This window comes from Aythya ferina (genome assembly GCF_964211825.1).
Source record: "Aythya ferina genome assembly, chromosome: 6".
NCBI classification, from domain to species: domain Eukaryota; kingdom Metazoa; phylum Chordata; class Aves; order Anseriformes; family Anatidae; genus Aythya; species Aythya ferina.
In genome coordinates, this window is record NC_140303.1 from 18104749 (window position 1) to 18122821 (window position 18073).

At 37.3% G+C, this 18073-nt stretch overlaps 1 protein-coding gene across 1 annotated transcript in view; it reads left to right on the top strand.

Moving 5' to 3' along the window:
• The window catches only part of TTN (titin), a 243431-nt gene that overhangs the window by 158927 nt on the left and 66431 nt on the right, over window positions 1-18073 (top strand). The window contains exons 199-235 of the mRNA XM_084523042.1: window positions 60-247; window positions 335-449; window positions 896-1180; window positions 1450-1601; window positions 1739-1886; window positions 2024-2201; window positions 2896-3017; window positions 3125-3412; window positions 3506-3802; window positions 3907-4093; window positions 4910-5025; window positions 5122-5421; window positions 5655-5954; window positions 6048-6153; window positions 7254-7450; window positions 7557-7862; window positions 7962-8240; window positions 8704-9003; window positions 9114-9416; window positions 9518-9892; window positions 9992-10294; window positions 10759-11058; window positions 11154-11450; window positions 11551-11835; window positions 11927-12220; window positions 12649-12948; window positions 13062-13370; window positions 13462-13652; window positions 14108-14537; window positions 15061-15369; window positions 15771-15919; window positions 16008-16040; window positions 16140-16269; window positions 16385-16684; window positions 16772-17089; window positions 17181-17477; window positions 17586-17885. Coding sequence (XP_084379168.1) covers window positions 60-247; window positions 335-449; window positions 896-1180; window positions 1450-1601; window positions 1739-1886; window positions 2024-2201; window positions 2896-3017; window positions 3125-3412; window positions 3506-3802; window positions 3907-4093; window positions 4910-5025; window positions 5122-5421; window positions 5655-5954; window positions 6048-6153; window positions 7254-7450; window positions 7557-7862; window positions 7962-8240; window positions 8704-9003; window positions 9114-9416; window positions 9518-9892; window positions 9992-10294; window positions 10759-11058; window positions 11154-11450; window positions 11551-11835; window positions 11927-12220; window positions 12649-12948; window positions 13062-13370; window positions 13462-13652; window positions 14108-14537; window positions 15061-15369; window positions 15771-15919; window positions 16008-16040; window positions 16140-16269; window positions 16385-16684; window positions 16772-17089; window positions 17181-17477; window positions 17586-17885 — 9087 coding nt within the window. The remainder of the gene's footprint in view (window positions 1-59; window positions 248-334; window positions 450-895; window positions 1181-1449; window positions 1602-1738; window positions 1887-2023; window positions 2202-2895; window positions 3018-3124; window positions 3413-3505; window positions 3803-3906; window positions 4094-4909; window positions 5026-5121; window positions 5422-5654; window positions 5955-6047; window positions 6154-7253; window positions 7451-7556; window positions 7863-7961; window positions 8241-8703; window positions 9004-9113; window positions 9417-9517; window positions 9893-9991; window positions 10295-10758; window positions 11059-11153; window positions 11451-11550; window positions 11836-11926; window positions 12221-12648; window positions 12949-13061; window positions 13371-13461; window positions 13653-14107; window positions 14538-15060; window positions 15370-15770; window positions 15920-16007; window positions 16041-16139; window positions 16270-16384; window positions 16685-16771; window positions 17090-17180; window positions 17478-17585; window positions 17886-18073) is intronic.

Consider the following 18073-nt stretch of genomic DNA (forward strand, 5'->3'; position numbering starts at 1 on the left):
ATGCAGCGATACACTCCTCTACCAGTTGCCAATATTTGTTTCTCTCAAATTATTTTCAGAGAGACCAAGTCCTCCCATTAACCTTGATCATTCAGATCAAACTAAGACATCAGTGCAGCTCACATGGGAACCTCCCCTCAAAGATGGTGGAAGCCCAATCTTAGGGTATATTATTGAAAGGCAGGAAGAAGGAACAGACAAATGGATCCGCTGTAACCCAAAGCTAGTACCAGCTCTTACTTTTAAGGTAAGATGTTTGATTTATCAACAAAGTACTCAAAATGTGTAGATCATCTTTAATATGAGTTACTAAATAATTATATGTGCTTTTTAGGTAACTGGATTGAAACCAGGATCCCGCTATTACTACAGAGTCTCAGCAGAAAATGCAGCTGGTGTGTCTGACCCAGCTGAGGCTATTGGGCCATTAACTGCAGATGATACTTTTGGTAAGCCATATGCTATGTATCAAAGATATTTTATCAGAAAAAGATGCACAATGAAAGTGCATCATGTGGCTAAGATTCATATCTTTCACCATCGGTGATGCCAGCTAGCAAAAACAGCCTTAGACCTTTGAGATTCTGAGTTATTTCTCCTTCGTCTCCTTTGTTTCTTCCTGAAGGAGGAAAAGGCAGAGAAGACTAAAAAACCAACCAAACAAACAAAAAAACTATAAAGTTTTTATATTAAAGGATAGATTAATCTCCTATCTATTGATATATTGGTATCTCCTACCTATGATCTATTTCTTAAAAAAAAAAAAAAAAAAATTAGCTGGGAGAGCTACAGCTGCAACCTGCTGGCAGAGATACAGTCAGAATAAGCCAGAAATCATTAGCCATATTCAGAACATCTGAAAATATTTCATGGAATCAATTTTTCACTTTTTCAGTTGGACCTACAATGGACCTAAGTGCATTTAAAGATGGATTGGAAGTTATTGTTCCAGAGCCAATCAAGATCCGTGTTCCTATCACTGGCTACCCTGTGCCAACTGCCACATGGTCTTTTGGTGATCAAGTCTTAGAAGAGGGTGATCGTGTAACAATAAAGACCACTGCCTCCTTTGCAGAACTTGTAATTACTCCAAGTGAACGTCCAGACAAGGGAATTTATACGTTAACATTAGAAAACCCTGTGTCATCTGTTTCAGGAGAAATTAATGTTAACGTTATTGGTAAGTGGATGGATACATATATTCCAACAGTAACATTTTTAGATTAATAATGTGAAATCACACAACTTCCAGTAAACCAAGAATATTAAGACATAACTAAAAACTAGAAATCCATCCCATAAAAGTTTTTTTCTTGTTTTCAACATCCAGCTATTTGTTGTTTCAGGAAGAACAACTAAGTACAGTAAGTCTTTTGATGGGTAAATGAAATAGAGATGATCTGACAAGTTCTGATTACAGAATTAATAATTTTTTTTTTTGATTTCTAGCTCGCCCAAGTGCACCAAGAGAACTTAAAGTTTTAGACATAATCAGGAACACAGTACAGCTGTCATGGGAACCACCAGAAGATGATGGTGGAAGTCCAGTTATTGGCTATATCATTGAAAAACGTGAAGTAAGCCGGAAAACATGGATCAAAGTAAGTTCATTTTTTCTCACTTCTGCTTCTGTTTGCTATATTGTTTCCACACATGCTACTGAATTTTATGTCATACTTTTGTGATTGTTCTTTGGAAATAAATTTTAGAAGCACAGTGGATTCTTCCTTCTCTTTAGGTTATGGATCAGGTCGTTGACCAAGAATTCACTGTTCCTGATCTCGTCCAAGGAAAAGAATATTTATTTAGAGTTTCTGCATGCAATAAATGTGGCCCAGGAGAACCTGCATATATTGACGAACCTGTAAATATGTCAGCACCAGCAAGTGAGTCACCTTTATCATATTGTTGGTGATTTTCTTGCTGTTTCTAAAAACATTGCTGATTTTCTTTATGATAAGACAGGAAAAAAATCTCCCTTATATGGTATCTTAGAAACCGGTCTGTATTTAATTTTCAATAGCGGTGCCTGATCCACCAGAGAATGTTAAATGGAGAAATCCAACATCAAAAGGAATCTTCCTAACATGGGAACCTCCCAAATATGATGGTGGTGCCCGCATCAAGGGCTATCTGGTAGAAAAATCACAACGTGGCACAGATAAGTGGGAGACATGCGGGGAGCCTGTTATTGAAACAAAGTAAGTAAATTAACATCCTGTCTTATCACTATTTATCTGCAAGAAGAGGCTGACCCCCAGCTTGCCACAACTTCATGAGTTGTAGAGAGCAGTAAGGTTTCCCCTGAGTCTCCTCTCCTCCACACTAAACAACCCCAGTTGCTCCTCATAAGACTTGTGTTCCAGGCCCTCCAACAGATTCAGAGGCCTTCTCTGAACACACTCCAAGGACCTCGATGTCTTTCTTGTAATAAGGGTCCCAAAACTAAACACAGTACTTGAGGCGCTGCCTCACCAGAGCTGAGCACAGGGGGACAATCACCTCCCTGGTCCTGCTGGCCACACTGTTCCCAATACAAGCCAGGATGCCATTGGCCTTCTTGGCCACCTGGGCACACTGCTGGCTCATGTTCAGGCGAGTATTCACGGTGGAAATTAGAAGAAATTTCTTCTCAGAAAGAGTGGTTAGCCATTGGAACAGATTGCCCAGGGAGGTGTTGGAGTCACCATCACTGGGGTGTTTAAAGAAAGATTGGATGTGGTACTCAGGGACATGGTTTAGTGAGTAACATTGTTGGTAGGCAGACATTTGGACTAGATAGTCTTGGAGGCCTTTTCCAACCTTAAGGGTTCTATGATTCTGTGATATCCCTTCAATTAACTGTATCATCTGCAACACTTTAAATATTTGTTTGTTGTTGTTTTTAACAACCAGAATGGAAGTAACAAAACTGAAGGAAGGAGAGTGGTATGCATATCGGGTTAAGGCTTTGAACAGAATAGGAGCTAGTAAGCCAAGCAAGCCAACAGATGATATTCAGGCCATTGATGCAAAAGGTAATTGCATATATCACTGAATTACAATAGACACTATTTTTACCTTTATCACTTTATTATGTGATATATGGTTTCTATAACAATGGCTTACTTTTCTCCTAAATCAGAGGCTCCAGAAATTTTCTTAGATGTGAAACTGCTTGCTGGACTCACTGTGAAAGCTGGAACTAAAATTGAGCTGCCAGCTAAAGTAACTGGAAAGCCAGAGCCCCAGATTACTTGGACAAAGGCTGACAAAATTCTAAGACCTGATGACAGAATCACCATTGAAACCAAACCTAATCATTCTACAGTCACTATTACAGACAGCAAAAGGAGTGACAGTGGAACCTATATTATAGAAGCTGTAAATTCCAGTGGACGTGCTACTGCTGTTGTTGAAGTCAATGTTCTCGGTATGCCTGTATTTTATATTGTTTATTAAAATCGTCAGTAACATACTGAGGTATGCAAGCAGAAGATTAACATCTGAATCTTGTCCACTACAGATAAACCTGGTCCACCTGCTGCATTTGATGTATCAGAAATCACAAATGAATCCTGCCTTCTGACATGGAATCCTCCCCGGGATGATGGGGGTTCTAAAATTACAAACTATGTCCTTGAGAAAAGAGCTACAGACAGCGAAATATGGCATAAGTTGTCATCAACTATCAAAGACACAAAATTCAGAGCTACAAATTTAACTCCTCATAAAGAATATGTTTTCCGAGTCAGTGCTGAGAACATGTATGGTATTGGGGAGCCAGCACAGTGTAGCCCCATCATTGCAAAATATTCATTTGGTTAGTGAATTAAATTAATGTTTACTTTTGACAGTATTTTAACAGAGATAAAAACACTTGTGATGGTTTTGATTTTGTTGTTTTTAATTTGTTAATTTATACAGACCCACCAGGCCCTCCAACAGGTCTCAAGCCTATAGAGGTCACTAAAGATTCAGTGACCCTAACGTGGAATGAACCAGATGAAGATGGTGGCAGTCCCATAACTGGCTACTGGGTTGAACGATATGATCCTGAACAGGATAAATGGATAAAATGCAATAAAATGCCAGTGAAAGATACAACATTCAAGTAAGATATAGTCACTTTAGACTGAAATAGGTAACAGAGACATATGAAAGTAGCCTTTTAAGCAGTTCTTACATTATGCTTGCTCTTTTTTCCTTGCTTCAGTAAGTTGAGATCCAACTAGCATCCAGTGACATGCTTCATTTCATAGTTTTTAAAAAGAAGAATGTCTTTACAGAAGACCGAATCACTGATCCAACTTTTTTAAAAAGATCCAACTAACTTTAAAAAAAGAAACTTTAAAATTTAAAAACTTTTTAAAAACTTTTTAAACTTTTTTTTAGAAAACTTATTAAACTTTTTTTTAAAACTTTTTAAAAGATCCAACTAAATTTTTAAAAGATCCAGCATCCAATGATATGCTTCATTTCATAATTAGTTTTAAGAAGAGTGTTTTTACAGAAGACTGAATCATTCTTTTTTTTTTTTAACTGATATGCTTAATAACTTCTGCGCTTTGTGATTACTCATTCTAAACATTCTAAACACAGACATTCTAAAATCTTAGACGTAACTACCTAATGCATCAGTTTGCTAACATCCCTTTCTTTTTTCCTCCTGAAACATATTAGCTAACAATAATGCAACAAGCAGAAATGCAAGATGGCTCTCAACACATTGATTTCTCCATCACAGCACTCCATTCTACTGTTGGCATTTACCTATTCTGAATGTTCACATTTTCATATAACATTAACAGTAACCTGGGTAATCTCAGATTGTCAAAGAAAATCATAATATGAAGAATATGGAGGATAATGTTTTAGGCAAGAGTTAACGTGTAGATTTTGTTTAATCAAATTTAATTTTGATTTCCAGAGTTAAAGGTCTTACAAATAAGAAGAAATATAAGTTCCGTGTCTTGGCAGAGAATCTTGCAGGACCTGGAAAACCAAGCAAGGAAACAGAGCCAATCTTAGTGAAAGACCCAATTGGTATAATAAATGCATTTTTTTCCTGGTTTAATTTAACAAAATATAAATATGTATGTTTGTTTTCAATCATGTAATTAATATTGGGCTCCTGCCTAGATCCACCATGGCCCCCTGGAAAGCCAACAGTGAAAGATGTTGGCAAGACATCATTATTCCTGAACTGGACAAAGCCAGAACATGATGGAGGGGCAAAGATCGAATCTTATGTCATTGAACTATTAAAGACTGGAACAGATGAGTGGGTGAGAGTGGCTGAAGGTGTTCCCACAACTGAACACTTCCTCAAAGGGCTTATGGAGAAACAAGAATACTCATTCCGTGTAAGAGCTGTGAACAAGGCTGGAGAGAGTGAGCCCAGTGAACCCAGTGACCCTGTGCTGTGCAAAGAAAGGCTGTGTAAGTACCGTTTCAGAGTGTGTTGCTACTGCAAGTACACTCTCACTATATTTTTAAGAAGCCCTATGTCTGCCTACCTGTGTAGGTACCAAGTGAACTCTTCCAGGCTTATGAAATACTAAAATCTACCCTACTTCATCTAGGAAAATACAAAGTTTTTATAGTTTCAGTATTATTCTGTGTCTTTCAAGATCTTTTTCTATCAACCTTTTCCTTGTATTGATATTTTACAGATCCTCCTTCACCACCTCGGTGGCTTGAGGTTATTAATATTACTAAAAACACAGCGGATCTTAAATGGACAGTACCAGAAAAAGATGGGGGTTCTCCAATTACCAACTACATTGTTGAAAAGAGAGACGTAAGGAGAAAAGGCTGGCAGACAGTTGATACAACAGTAAAAGATACCAAGTATACAGTGAGCCCACTGACTGAAGGCTCATTGTATGTTTTCCGTGTGGCTGCTGAAAATGCCATTGGTCAAAGTGACTACTGTGAAATTGAAGATTCAGTTCTCGCTAAAGATACTTTCAGTAAGTATGAGATTTGCTAGCCAAGTGGTCAGTAGAACAGCTCACTTGTCATGGGTTCCTCTTCTTTTCATGTGTGTATGTTTTTTTCTTTAGCAACCCCTGGGCCTCCATATGCTCTTACAATAGTTGAAGTGACAAAAGGTCATGTTGATTTAAAATGGGAACCACCTAAGAATGATGGTGGTAGACCAATTCAAAGGTAAGCTCATTTTATGTTTCTGTAATGTTTCCTGTAGATGAAGATTATTTTTTTTTTTTATAAATGAAGATATTTTAGTCAACATTTTTAAATTTTAAATGGACACATTTTATATGAAAAAGAGGTGAATTTATGAAAAAAAAAAATCAGCTGTATGATTACAGCAATTAAGAATTTAAAGTGGAAGTTATACAAATAGATATGACTTGATGTGCATAAACAATGCATGTGTCTAAACATCATCAAAAGAGCATCTAATCAAATCAGATTAAATTGAATTGTAAACAAAACCAAACTTTAACGCAGCTGTAGTCTCCATCACCAGCTGGAGCTCTAGCCACTTGGCCAGTCTACCAAATAACATTGTTACATTTTCCTTTTGCCTGAGTTTCTCATTGAAACTACATATACTCAGCTAGTGCAAAGCCTCATTGTTTTATGTTTATTCTCCTTGTTAAATTTTTCAAGCAGATATTTTTCCTCCTTTGGGTTTCTTCTAGATTCTCCTTTTCTGTGACTTCTCAAATATCTGAGCTCTGAAATTTACCTTGAATACTAGTTAGATTTTTCTCTTCATATTTTCACCTTTCCTCTTCTTCCCAATCACAGCAAGCGTATTCTAAACAAACTGACAACTACAGAGATCTGCCTGAAGCAACATAAATCACTCAATTTGCATTACTTTCCCATAGCCTGTCATAGACAAAATTTTGACAGCTGAACAACTAATAGATAATATCTACAGATGTTCTCAGTGGGACTTATCCACTGATGACTGAATTAGTGAATATTTAAGTTTAGCATGGAGGTTCTTTTCTTCACTTCTGCAGCTCTCCAAAACCTGATAACACAGCAGAAGTTCAGGAATAGTTTTTCGAAATTGGCTCTGTCATTAATGTCAACCTCATTATATCCAAGACCTACCAGGGCAATCAGGAATATTTCACTGATATGTGAAATAAAGCCTACTGAGTCTGTCACCCATGACTGTCTTTACCTTTCAATTGGCCACATCATTCCAGTCTCTCACTATTTATTTTATTGAGCATGAAGTCCAAAATGTTCGTATTTCACATGCCTGATATTATTTACTCCTTCAGATATGTTATTGAAAAGAAGGAAAAACTTGCTACCCGCTGGGTAAAAGCTGGCAAGACATCTGGTCCAGATTGCAATTTCAGAGTGACTGATGTCATTGAAGGTACAGATGTGCAGTTTCAGGTTCGTGCAGAAAATGAAGCTGGCTGTGGTCATCCCAGTGAACCAACTGACCTCATTCATATTGAAGATCCAACAAGTAAGTAGTGTAGTAACGTACAGTATATGAGTTATGGAAACAGGGTGTTTATCTAGAACAGATATTCTGGGGGAAAAAATCAAACAATTCTTTTTGATTTCTGCAGGCCCTCCTTCACCTCCTCAGGATTTACATGTCACAGATGCAGGTCGAAAGCATATTTGTATCTCATGGAAACCACCAGAGAAGAATGGTGGAAGTCCTATTATTGGGTACAATGTTGAGATGTGTGAAGCAGGAACAGAAAAATGGATGCGAATCAATTCTCGGCCAATAAAAGATCTAAAATGCAAAGTGGAGGAAGGTGTTGTTCCAGACAAAGAATATGTGCTGAGAGTCAGAGCAGTCAATGCTGTTGGAGCTAGTGAGCCATCAGACATCTCAGAAAAAGTTGTTACCAAAGACCCAGACTGTAAGAATAGATCTCCTTTTTCAAATCTGCATAACTGATAACTGAAAAAAGACTTCACTGTATGGCAACTTTCTAATAATTTTATACTTACTTTTACAGGTAATCCAACAATTGATCTAAAAACTCACGACATTGTTGTTGTTAAAGGACAGAAATTAAGTATCCCTGTGCCCTTCAGAGCCGTTCCATCCCCAACTATAACATGGCACAAAGATGGCAAAGAGTTGAAAGCTGGTGACAGAACAACAATGAAGAGTGATTACACTTCTGCACTGCTTGAAGTCACAGACAGTGTTCATGCTGATGCTGGTGTTTATACAATCACATTGGAGAACAAGCTGGCATCAACAACTGGCTCAGTCAATGTCAAAGTCATAGGTAACTAGATTTCTTTCATTCTGTGAGAGAGATTTATGAACCCACCTGAACCCACCAACTGATGGGACAAAAGACTAGTAAAATCTCTTTTCCATGATGTAGAGGAATCACTTCAACTCAAACGCCATGCAAATTGCTATGAATACCTTAATGTTACAAAATCCCACCAAAAAAACACGTTAACCCCAAATTGTTATGACTGCTATTTACTGGGTATGGTGGCTGCTCAAAGTCCAATTACTAAGAATATTCATCATATAAGCATAAAAAAATCTTTTAAGAATTATGGTTTTCTTCACCTTTAAGAACATAAATTCATACATATGCTGTATGGCCAACATTTGTGTGTTGGTCTGCTTTCTGCAGAGCAAAGAAATGCAGTATAATTGTATATTTGTAATAATACATATCCCATCTATTTAGTTAATTCTTGTATTAATTAATTTTATTATTTTTATTACAGGTCCACCTGGACAGTGTAAAGACATTAAGGCAAGCGAAGTAACTAAGAATTCTTGCAAGGTAACCTGGGAACCTCCAGACTTTGATGGTGGTACTCCTATTCTGCATTATGTTCTGGAACGCAGAGAAGCTGGTCGTAGAACATATATCCCAGTTATGTCTGGTGAAAATAAACTTTCATGGCAAGTCAAAGATCTTATTCCAAACAGTGAATATTACTTCCGTGTTAAAGCTGTCAATAAAATTGGAGGAGGTGAATATCTTGAACTAAGAAACCCAATTATTGCAGAAGATCCAAAACGTAAGTTTGATACTAAGTGACCTATCAAGTTGAATTTTAATTAAAATCTTCATTTTTATTTATTTATTTTTTTTTTCTCATATGATCCCTTTTTTATTACTATTCCACAGAGCCACCAGATCCTCCTGTTGACCTTGAGGTCCACAATCCAACATCAAAATCAGTAACGCTTACATGGAAACCACCTTTGTTTGATGGTGGAAGCAAGATTATGGGCTATATAATAGAAAAGCTTGCTAAGGGCAAGGAGAGGTGGGAGAGATGCAATGACTATCTAGTACCTCTGTTAACCTATCCAGTGAAAGGTCTTGAGGAGGGGAAGGAATACCAGTTTCGTGTTCGTGCTGAGAATGCTGCTGGCATCAGTGAGCCTTCTCGTATTACTCCTTTTGTGAAAGCTGTGGATCCTATTGGTATGAATTGTTTTTTTGATCTTTTTTTTTTTGTAATTGCCATTCATCCTCAAACACGTGGGTAGATTCTACTCTCCATTTGTCATTCTGTATTATTACAGAGGCTCCAAAAGTTTTCCTTGCTGCAAACCTGCAGTCTGGCCTTGAAGTGAAGAGAGGTGATGAGATCATACTTGAGGCACATATTTCAGGGTCACCTTATCCATCTATCACTTGGCTGAGGAATGATGAAGTTGTCAGACCAGAGGAAATCAAAAAGAGAGTAACGACATACACTAGAAAGAAGAAGGGTGAAGCTGAAGAAGAAGAACCTTTTCAGCTTTCACTGCCAGAACGTATGAGTATTGACAACCATAAAGAAGGAGAGTCTGTGCTATCAATTCGTGACTCCATCAGAGCTGACCATGGCACATTTACAATTAAAGTGGAAAATGATCATGGTGTTGCAAAAGCCTCCTGTGAAGTCAATGTGTTAGGTGTGTAGTGAATATGCTTGTAAACAGCTACTTGTTCAGAGAGTTGTGTGACAAGTACACCAAATGAGTACTTGTCATTTTTCCTTGCTTTACTAACAGATACTCCTGGGCCTCCAATCAACTTTGTATTTGAAGATGTGAGGAAAAATTCTGTCATTTGCAAGTGGGAACCTCCTCTTGATGATGGTGGAAGTGAAATCCTGAACTATGTACTCGAAAAGAAAGACAACACAAAAGCTGAAATGGGTTGGGTCACTGTCAGTTCTACACTCAGGCAGTGTAAATTCCATGTAACAAAACTGATTGAAGGGAAAGAATATCTCTTCCGTGTATTTGCTGAAAATAGAGTTGGAGCAGGGCCACCGTGTGTTTCAAAACCACTGACAGCAAAAGACCCTTTCTGTAAGTTTCCATTTTGAAATACAGTCTTTTCAGAAAACCACTGTAAATCTGCACAGGCTCTTAGAAAATTCAACTTCATCCTTGTGAAAGTTTTCCAGAAGAAAATTGAGCAACATGATTATTGAACACCATGGAAAACCATTATTGAAATCCATGGAAATAAAGGGAAAAAGCGTTCTAATTTCAATAGTGAAGAAATAAGAATAACAGTCGCTGTCATAAAACTTTACATTTACAATGCTTAACATCTTAACCTTGATATTCTGTGTTCCATAGATTAATATTCTTACTGAAAGAGAGAACCAGTGCAAGCTTGATGGCTGATTGCAGTTAGGAATCAAAGTTACTATGAAAGAGAGTAAAATAATTAAGGATTCCTTAAAATCAGTCATTTCTCATATCTTTGTTCTATCTTAGCTCTGAATAAGACAGCAGTGATGACAAAATTATAACTTTTTTTTCAGCTCCACCAGATCCTCCTAATAAGCCTGATGTGGAAGATGTTACCAGCAACAGTATGTTGGTTAAATGGAATGAACCAAAAGACAATGGCAGCCCAATCATAGGATATTGGATTGAAAAACGTGAAATTAATAGTACTCACTGGGCTCGGGTCAACAGGAACCTTGTGAATGCCCTAGAAATTAAAGTTGAAGGACTGTTGGAAGGGTTAACCTATATCTTCAGAGTATGTGCTGAAAATGCAGCTGGCCCTGGTAAATTTAGTCCACCATCAGATCCAAAAACTGCACAGGACCCAATAAGTAAGTAGCTTATCTATGGTAAGATGGTAGCAGACTGATGACAGAATAGGATTCATAAACTTTAACTTCAATTTACATATTATTTTTTTTTATAGTGCCACCTGGCCCACCCATTCCAAGGGTTGCTGATACAAGCTCAACTTCTATAGATTTAGAATGGGAACCTCCTATGTATAATGGTGGTGGAGATATCACTGGTTACCATGTATACAAACAACTAATGGGAACAAAAGAGTGGTCACGCTGCACAGAGAAACCCATTAAGGTTCGGCAGTATACTGTTAAAGAAGTCAGAGAAGGTGCAGACTATAAACTCCGTGTCACTGCACTTAATGCAGCTGGTGAAGGACCACCTGGTGAAACGGAACCTGTAACAGTTGCAGAACCTCAAGGTATTGCAATATAATATTTTCAAGAAATGTCCAGCTCCTTAAGGTGTATATGAATCTCTGTTTTGAACTAATGAATTACCCATTTCTCTGTCTTCTGCAGAACCTCCCACTGTTGAGCTGGATGTTTCTGTCAAAGCTGGCATTCAGATCATGGCTGGGCAAACTATTAAAATTCCTGCTACTGTGACAGGGCGTCCTACTCCCACCATTGCGTGGACTGTTGAGGAGGGTGAATTAGACAAAGACAGAGTTGTTATTGAAAATGTTGGTACAAAATCGGAGTTAACTATTAAGAATGCACTGAGAAAAGACCATGGAAGATACGTAATTACTGCTACCAACAGTAGTGGTTCCAAATCTGCAGGAACAAGAGTAGAAGTATTTGGTGAGAAAAATATTTTCTGAAATCAACTAAGCATTTCTTTTGGTAAAATAATCTTTACACTTTATCCTACTTGTTTGATTTTTATTTTCAGATGTTCCTGGGCCAGTCCTTGACCTAAAGCCAGTGGTCACAAACAGAAAGATGTGTTTGCTTAACTGGTCTGATCCTGAAGATGATGGAGGAAGCGATATCATCGGCTTTATTGTTGAACGGAAGGATGCCAAAATGCATACATGGAGACTAGCTATAGACACAGAAAGATCTAAATGCGATATTACAGGTCTAGTTGAAGGGCAGGAATATAAATTCCGTGTAAGTGCCAAGAACAAGTTTGGTACTGGTCCACCTGTTGAAATAGGACCCATTCTTGCAGTTGATCCATTAGGTAAGATAATTAATTATGCTTTTGTTGTTGTTTTTACATAATTTAAATCTCTAGGGATACAGGTTAATAAAACAATAATGCTGTGTGGATTGCTTTCTGTACAGTTATAGTGTTATTTTCTTTCTCACTACCTGGATAAGACATCTACCTTTACAGACCATTTACCTAACTCAGATCTGTAAAACAGTTCTGTAAAATTACTATGTCTTTTTATGTAGTGAAATACCAGTGTCTACTGAAGTGCTGCTTGTTGCCTTTTTATCCGTATACATTAGAAACTTTCTAGTATCCATAACCATATGCAGATATTTTGCATATGAAAGATGCAGATTTAAAAAGCCAGAGCTATTGTAGCTACTGTATTCATATAATTTAAAATTATTTAATATTGTCAATGTTTTTTCCATATGATTTATCTGTGTTAATAGGTCCTCCAACAGCACCTGAGAGGTTCATGTATACAGAGAGGACAAAGTCAACCATTACACTTGATTGGAAGCCTCCACGTAGCGACGGTGGTAGTCCTATCTTGGGATACATTGTTGAGAAGAGGAGACATGATGCAAAAGACTATGAAAGAGTTAACACAAGGCTCTGTCCTACCACATCACTTCTTGTTGAAAAACTTGATGAGCTCCATATGTATGAGTTTCGTGTCAAAGCTGTTAATGCCATTGGAGAGAGTGAACCATCATTGCCTCTCAATGTAGTTATACAGGATGATGAAGGTATACCTGCTTTAAAAAGATTTATACAAATATCTCCAAAAACTGCAATACATTTTCTGTTTCATCTCAATCTTCTCTGTCCCTTTGTGTGTGTGTGTGTTTGTGCTTTTCAGTGCCTCCAACTGTAACATTACGCTTGTCTGTGAGAGGAGATACTATCAAAGTGAAGGCAGGAGAACCAGTTAATATTCCTGCTGATGTGACAGGACTGCCAATGCCAAAGATTGAATGGGACAAGAACGAAGTTTTAATTGACCAAACATCCAGTGCACTTAAGATAACCAAGGAAGAAGTATCTAGAAGTGAGGCAAAAACTGAACTTATCCTGCCTGCAGCAGTGAGAGATGATAAAGGCACTTACACTGTGCGAGCTTCCAATCGTCTTGGTACTGCATTTCGCAATGTGCATGTTGAAGTGTATGGTAAGGATATGACATTTAAATAAAATGACAGCTAATAAAATGTTTTTATCTTTTTCTTAATGTAATTCTGTGTTCTTTTGCTTTAATGCAGATCGTCCTTCTCCACCAAGAAACCTTGCTGTTTCTGATATTAAAGCAGAATCATGCTATTTAACATGGGATGCACCTCTCGATAATGGTGGTAGTGAAATTACCCATTACATTATTGAGAAACGTGATGCTAGTAGAAAGAAATCTGAGTGGGAAGAAGTCTCCAAAAGTGCTGTTGAGAGAAGATTTGGGGTAATTTATAAAATATTTTTATTATGTACGTCAGTTTGCTTTAAAAAATGACAATGATTCACACTAAATGAAAACTGCTACTTGCATAGATACCTGTGTTAGAGTCCATAATTACTGGATGCATGTTGCCCATCTATGTGGATGTATTTTCTTCATGTGACAAAACAAAATAAGTTGTTCCTTTTTGCTGTTTAATCTTAGCTGAGTTTGGATGACATCTTCTTTTCAGTTTTTCAGTCTTACTTGCAGCTTTACCAAATGCAAAGAGAAACCTGGTGATGTTTTTGTTTATATTTGGTCCTATGAACGCGAATAAAAATATACCCAGGGCATGGCATGCAGCTACATAGCTACATATGCAAAAGTATATCAATAGTATTACCAAAACCCCTAAATAACTACAAATAAACTTATTCTGAATATAGACACACATTGACTGAAATCTTATTTTTCAGGTGTGGAATCTTGCAACAAATGAAAAGTATCAATTTAGAGTCCGGGCTGTAAACAAATATGGAATAAGTGATGAATGCCTCTCAGAAAAAGTTGTTATTAAGGATCCCTACGGCCTTCCTGGACCTCCCGGAAAGCCAAAAATTTTAGATCGCACTAGATCATCAATGCTGGTGACATGGGAGCCTCCTTTGGACAACGGTGGCAGCCCAATAACTGGTTATTGGCTGGAAAAGAGAGAGGTGGGAGGTGTTTACTGGTCACGTGTTAACAGGGCTCCAGTAACAAAACCATCAGTAAAAGGTCTAGAGTACAACGTGCTTCGTTTGGCTGAAGGTGTGGAATACCAGTTCAGAGTTATGGCCGAAAACCTTGCTGGAATTGGCCCTCCCAGTGAACCATCAGATCCTGCTTTAGCAGCAGATCCCATATGTAAGTCTATAATTTGTATGTCTACTTTTAACAACTGTATCACACTAGAACCACAATGTGCTAAATGTTGAATTTAGTGCAGTTAATCAAATGCATTGTTTTCCTTAAACCAAAAAGATGTTGTTGATGCAAAATAGTTGCCTATTTTGCTGTTTTTCACTGTTTTAAAGATAATTAGCTAATTTTACTTTCTTACATGTCTTTTATGTACATTAAACTGTGATTATATCAGTGCAAATATTGCCAAATATACCTGAATTCAGAATCAGATTTTTACATAATTATTTTCCTTTGTTGTTAGAGTTCAACATTTGTGCCTTTTATCTTAAATATTCTTCAATAATGTATGTAACGTATGTAATTACTAATTATTACACAGTGTACAGAATTATACACTTTACATATGACTGGGGAAAAAAAAAAAAAAAAAAAGGTGCTTGCATTCTGCTAGAAACTATTCAGGAATACATAGGTAAACACTAACTCTCAGGTAACTTTTGCTTGCTTGCTCTTGTTTTACAAGTTGTGCCCGGTCCACCATCTTGCCCTGAGGTCAAAGACAAAACCAAATCATCTGTGGCTCTAGCATGGAAGCCTCCACAGAAGGATGGTGGCAGCCCAATAAAAGGATATATTGTTGAAATGCAAGATGAAGGTAGTACTGATTGGAAAAAGGTGAACGAAGGAGACAAACTCTTCCCCACTTGTGAATGTGTTATTCCCAATTTGAAAGAGCTCAGAAAATACCGATTTAGGGTGAAAGCTGTAAATGCTGCTGGAGAATCAGAACCAAGTCCTGCAACATCTGAAATACCTGTCCAAGATATTCTTGGTAAGTGTTTGGGGAATTATTTTAGGTATTTATGAAAAAATGCCACCTACTGCTGAGAATTGTTGAGTGGGATGCCAATCAAGCAGAGTCAAAACCAATCAAATAATTATGCAAGAGTGTAATACAAGACTGACATTTTGGAAAGTGTCATGATGGTCCTTATGAGAGTATGATACATTAGAACACAGATGAGCACCAGCAGCTATGTTACAGAAATACTTTGTATTTTATGAAGAAATTACTACCCAGAAAAAATGCTTTCTTTATATACTTCCCAGCTTTTTGCACTCAGCTTTTTCACATAAACATGCATTCTGCATGTGTGACTATGAGTTTAGACAAGTGCTGACAGAAATTTACTCAGTAGCTCTGAAAATTTATGTACTAAAATATTTTTGCAGAGGAGCCAGAAATCTTCCTTGATATTGGAGCACAGGATTTTCTCTCTTGTCGTGCTGGCACAACAATTAAAATCCCAGCTGTTATCAAGGGTCGCCCAGTTCCAAAATCATTTTGGGAGTTTGAAGGAAAAGCAAAGACAACAGCAAAGGTTAGTAAAAGAAAAAACTTTCTTCTTCATCTATTGCTAGACATGTAAGTATATCCCCTTCATATTTGCTTTTTGCCTTTATTTATAGGAGGGAGGTCATAATGTACCTGAAGAAGCTCAGGTAAAGTAAATGATTTTTGTAACTTCAGTATTGCAACATCTTTCAAATGTAAATATTTAAAGTTGGTCTATAACTTCTCTTTCTTTCTGTGATGCATAGGTGGAAGCAACTGATACACGTTCAGTGATTATCATTCCTGAGTGCAACAGAAGTCATTCTGGACGATACAGTATTACAGCAAAAAACAAAGCAGGACAAAAAACTGTACATATCAGAGTCAATGTGCTTGGTATGGTTCACACACACTGAAATGTTCAGATTGTAGGTTTTAGATTTTTGGTGTTTTGTTTTTTTTTTCTACGTAGTTATGTGACATTGTTTCTATTGTGCTTTTACTTTAACAGATGTCCCAGGTCCACCCAAAGACCTAAAAGTAAGTGATATCACAAGAGGTAGTTGCAAACTCTCATGGAAGATGCCAGACGATGATGGTGGAGATAGAATCAGAGGATATGTTATAGAAAAAAGAACTATTGATGGAAAAGCCTGGACAAAAGTCAATGCAAACTGTGGAAGCACTTCCTTTGTTGTACCTGATCTCATAGCCGGCCAAGAATATTTCTTCCGGGTACGTGCAGAAAACCGTTTTGGTGTTGGCCCTCCTGCAGAAACTATTCAACGGACCACAGCCAGGGATCCAATTCGTAAGTTAAATCAAGGTGAATAGAACTCTTTGAAACCAAATGGTACTGTACAGTGTATTTATTCACATTTCCGTTTCCTTTGTGAAGATCCTCCTGATCCACCTATTAAATTAAAGATTGGCCTTGTAACCAAGAACACAGTGAGCTTGACATGGAAGCCACCAAAGAATGATGGTGGAGCTCCTGTTACTCATTATAATGTTGAATGTCTGCGCTGGGATCGTACTGGAGAAGTAAAAGAGACTTGGAAACAATGCAACAGACGTGATGTAGAGGAAACAAAGTTTACTGTTGAGGATCTTGTAGAAGGTGGAGAATATGAATTCAGAGTCAAGGCTGTAAATATAGCAGGTCCTAGTAGGCCGTCAGCCACTGTTGGCCCTCTCATTGTCAAAGACCAGACATGTAAGTAGTAGCTAATACCAGTAAATACTGATTCCACTCTACAGTTGTGAAGCATTTTTGTATGTTAATTTTTTCCAACATTTTATCATAGGCCCACCATCTATTGAACTCAAAGAATTTATGGAGGTTGAAGAAGGAACAGATGTTAACATTGTGGCTAAGATAAAGGGTGTACCCTTCCCCACATTAACATGGCTAAAAGCTTCTACAAAGAAGCCAGATGACAAAACACCGGTGCTGTATGACCAACATGTCAACAAGATTGTTGGTGAAGATTCTTGCACTTTATTGATTCAACAATCTCGCAGAAGTGATACAGGCTTATATACTATAACAGCTGTAAATAATCTAGGAACTGCTTCAAAAGAGATGAGACTAAATGTTCTAGGTAGATATCAAGAACTCTTATATGTTACACAAATTGATAACATTCATGTGATGCTTTATTTGAATCACATTTGACATTAATTCTTCTTTATAAAAATTCATCTTTTAGGTCGTCCTGGACCTCCAGTGGGACCTATTAAATTTGAATCCATTTTGGCTGACAAAATGACAATATCTTGGCTTCCACCATTAGATGACGGTGGTTCTAAGATTACAAATTATGTTATTGAGAAAAAAGAAGCAAATAGGAGGACATGGGTACCGGTTACCAATGAGCCTAAGGAATGCTTATTCACTATTCCCAAGTTGATGGAAGGCCATGAATACGTGTTCCGCATTATGGCACAAAATAAATATGGTATTGGAGAACCTTTGGATAGTGAACCAGAAACAGCAAGAAACCTTTTCAGTAAGTAGGAATTTCAAATTATGTCAGTTGTCTTCATACACTGGTCTGTGTGCAGCATCTGCAAAATACTACTACTACTACTTCTCTCTCTTCACTTAAATAAATTTTCTAGAGAAGATTAAAGAGGTTTATCATTAGTATTTGGTTCTTAAAAGCATGTGTAATATTGGAAAAACACTTTTTTTCCT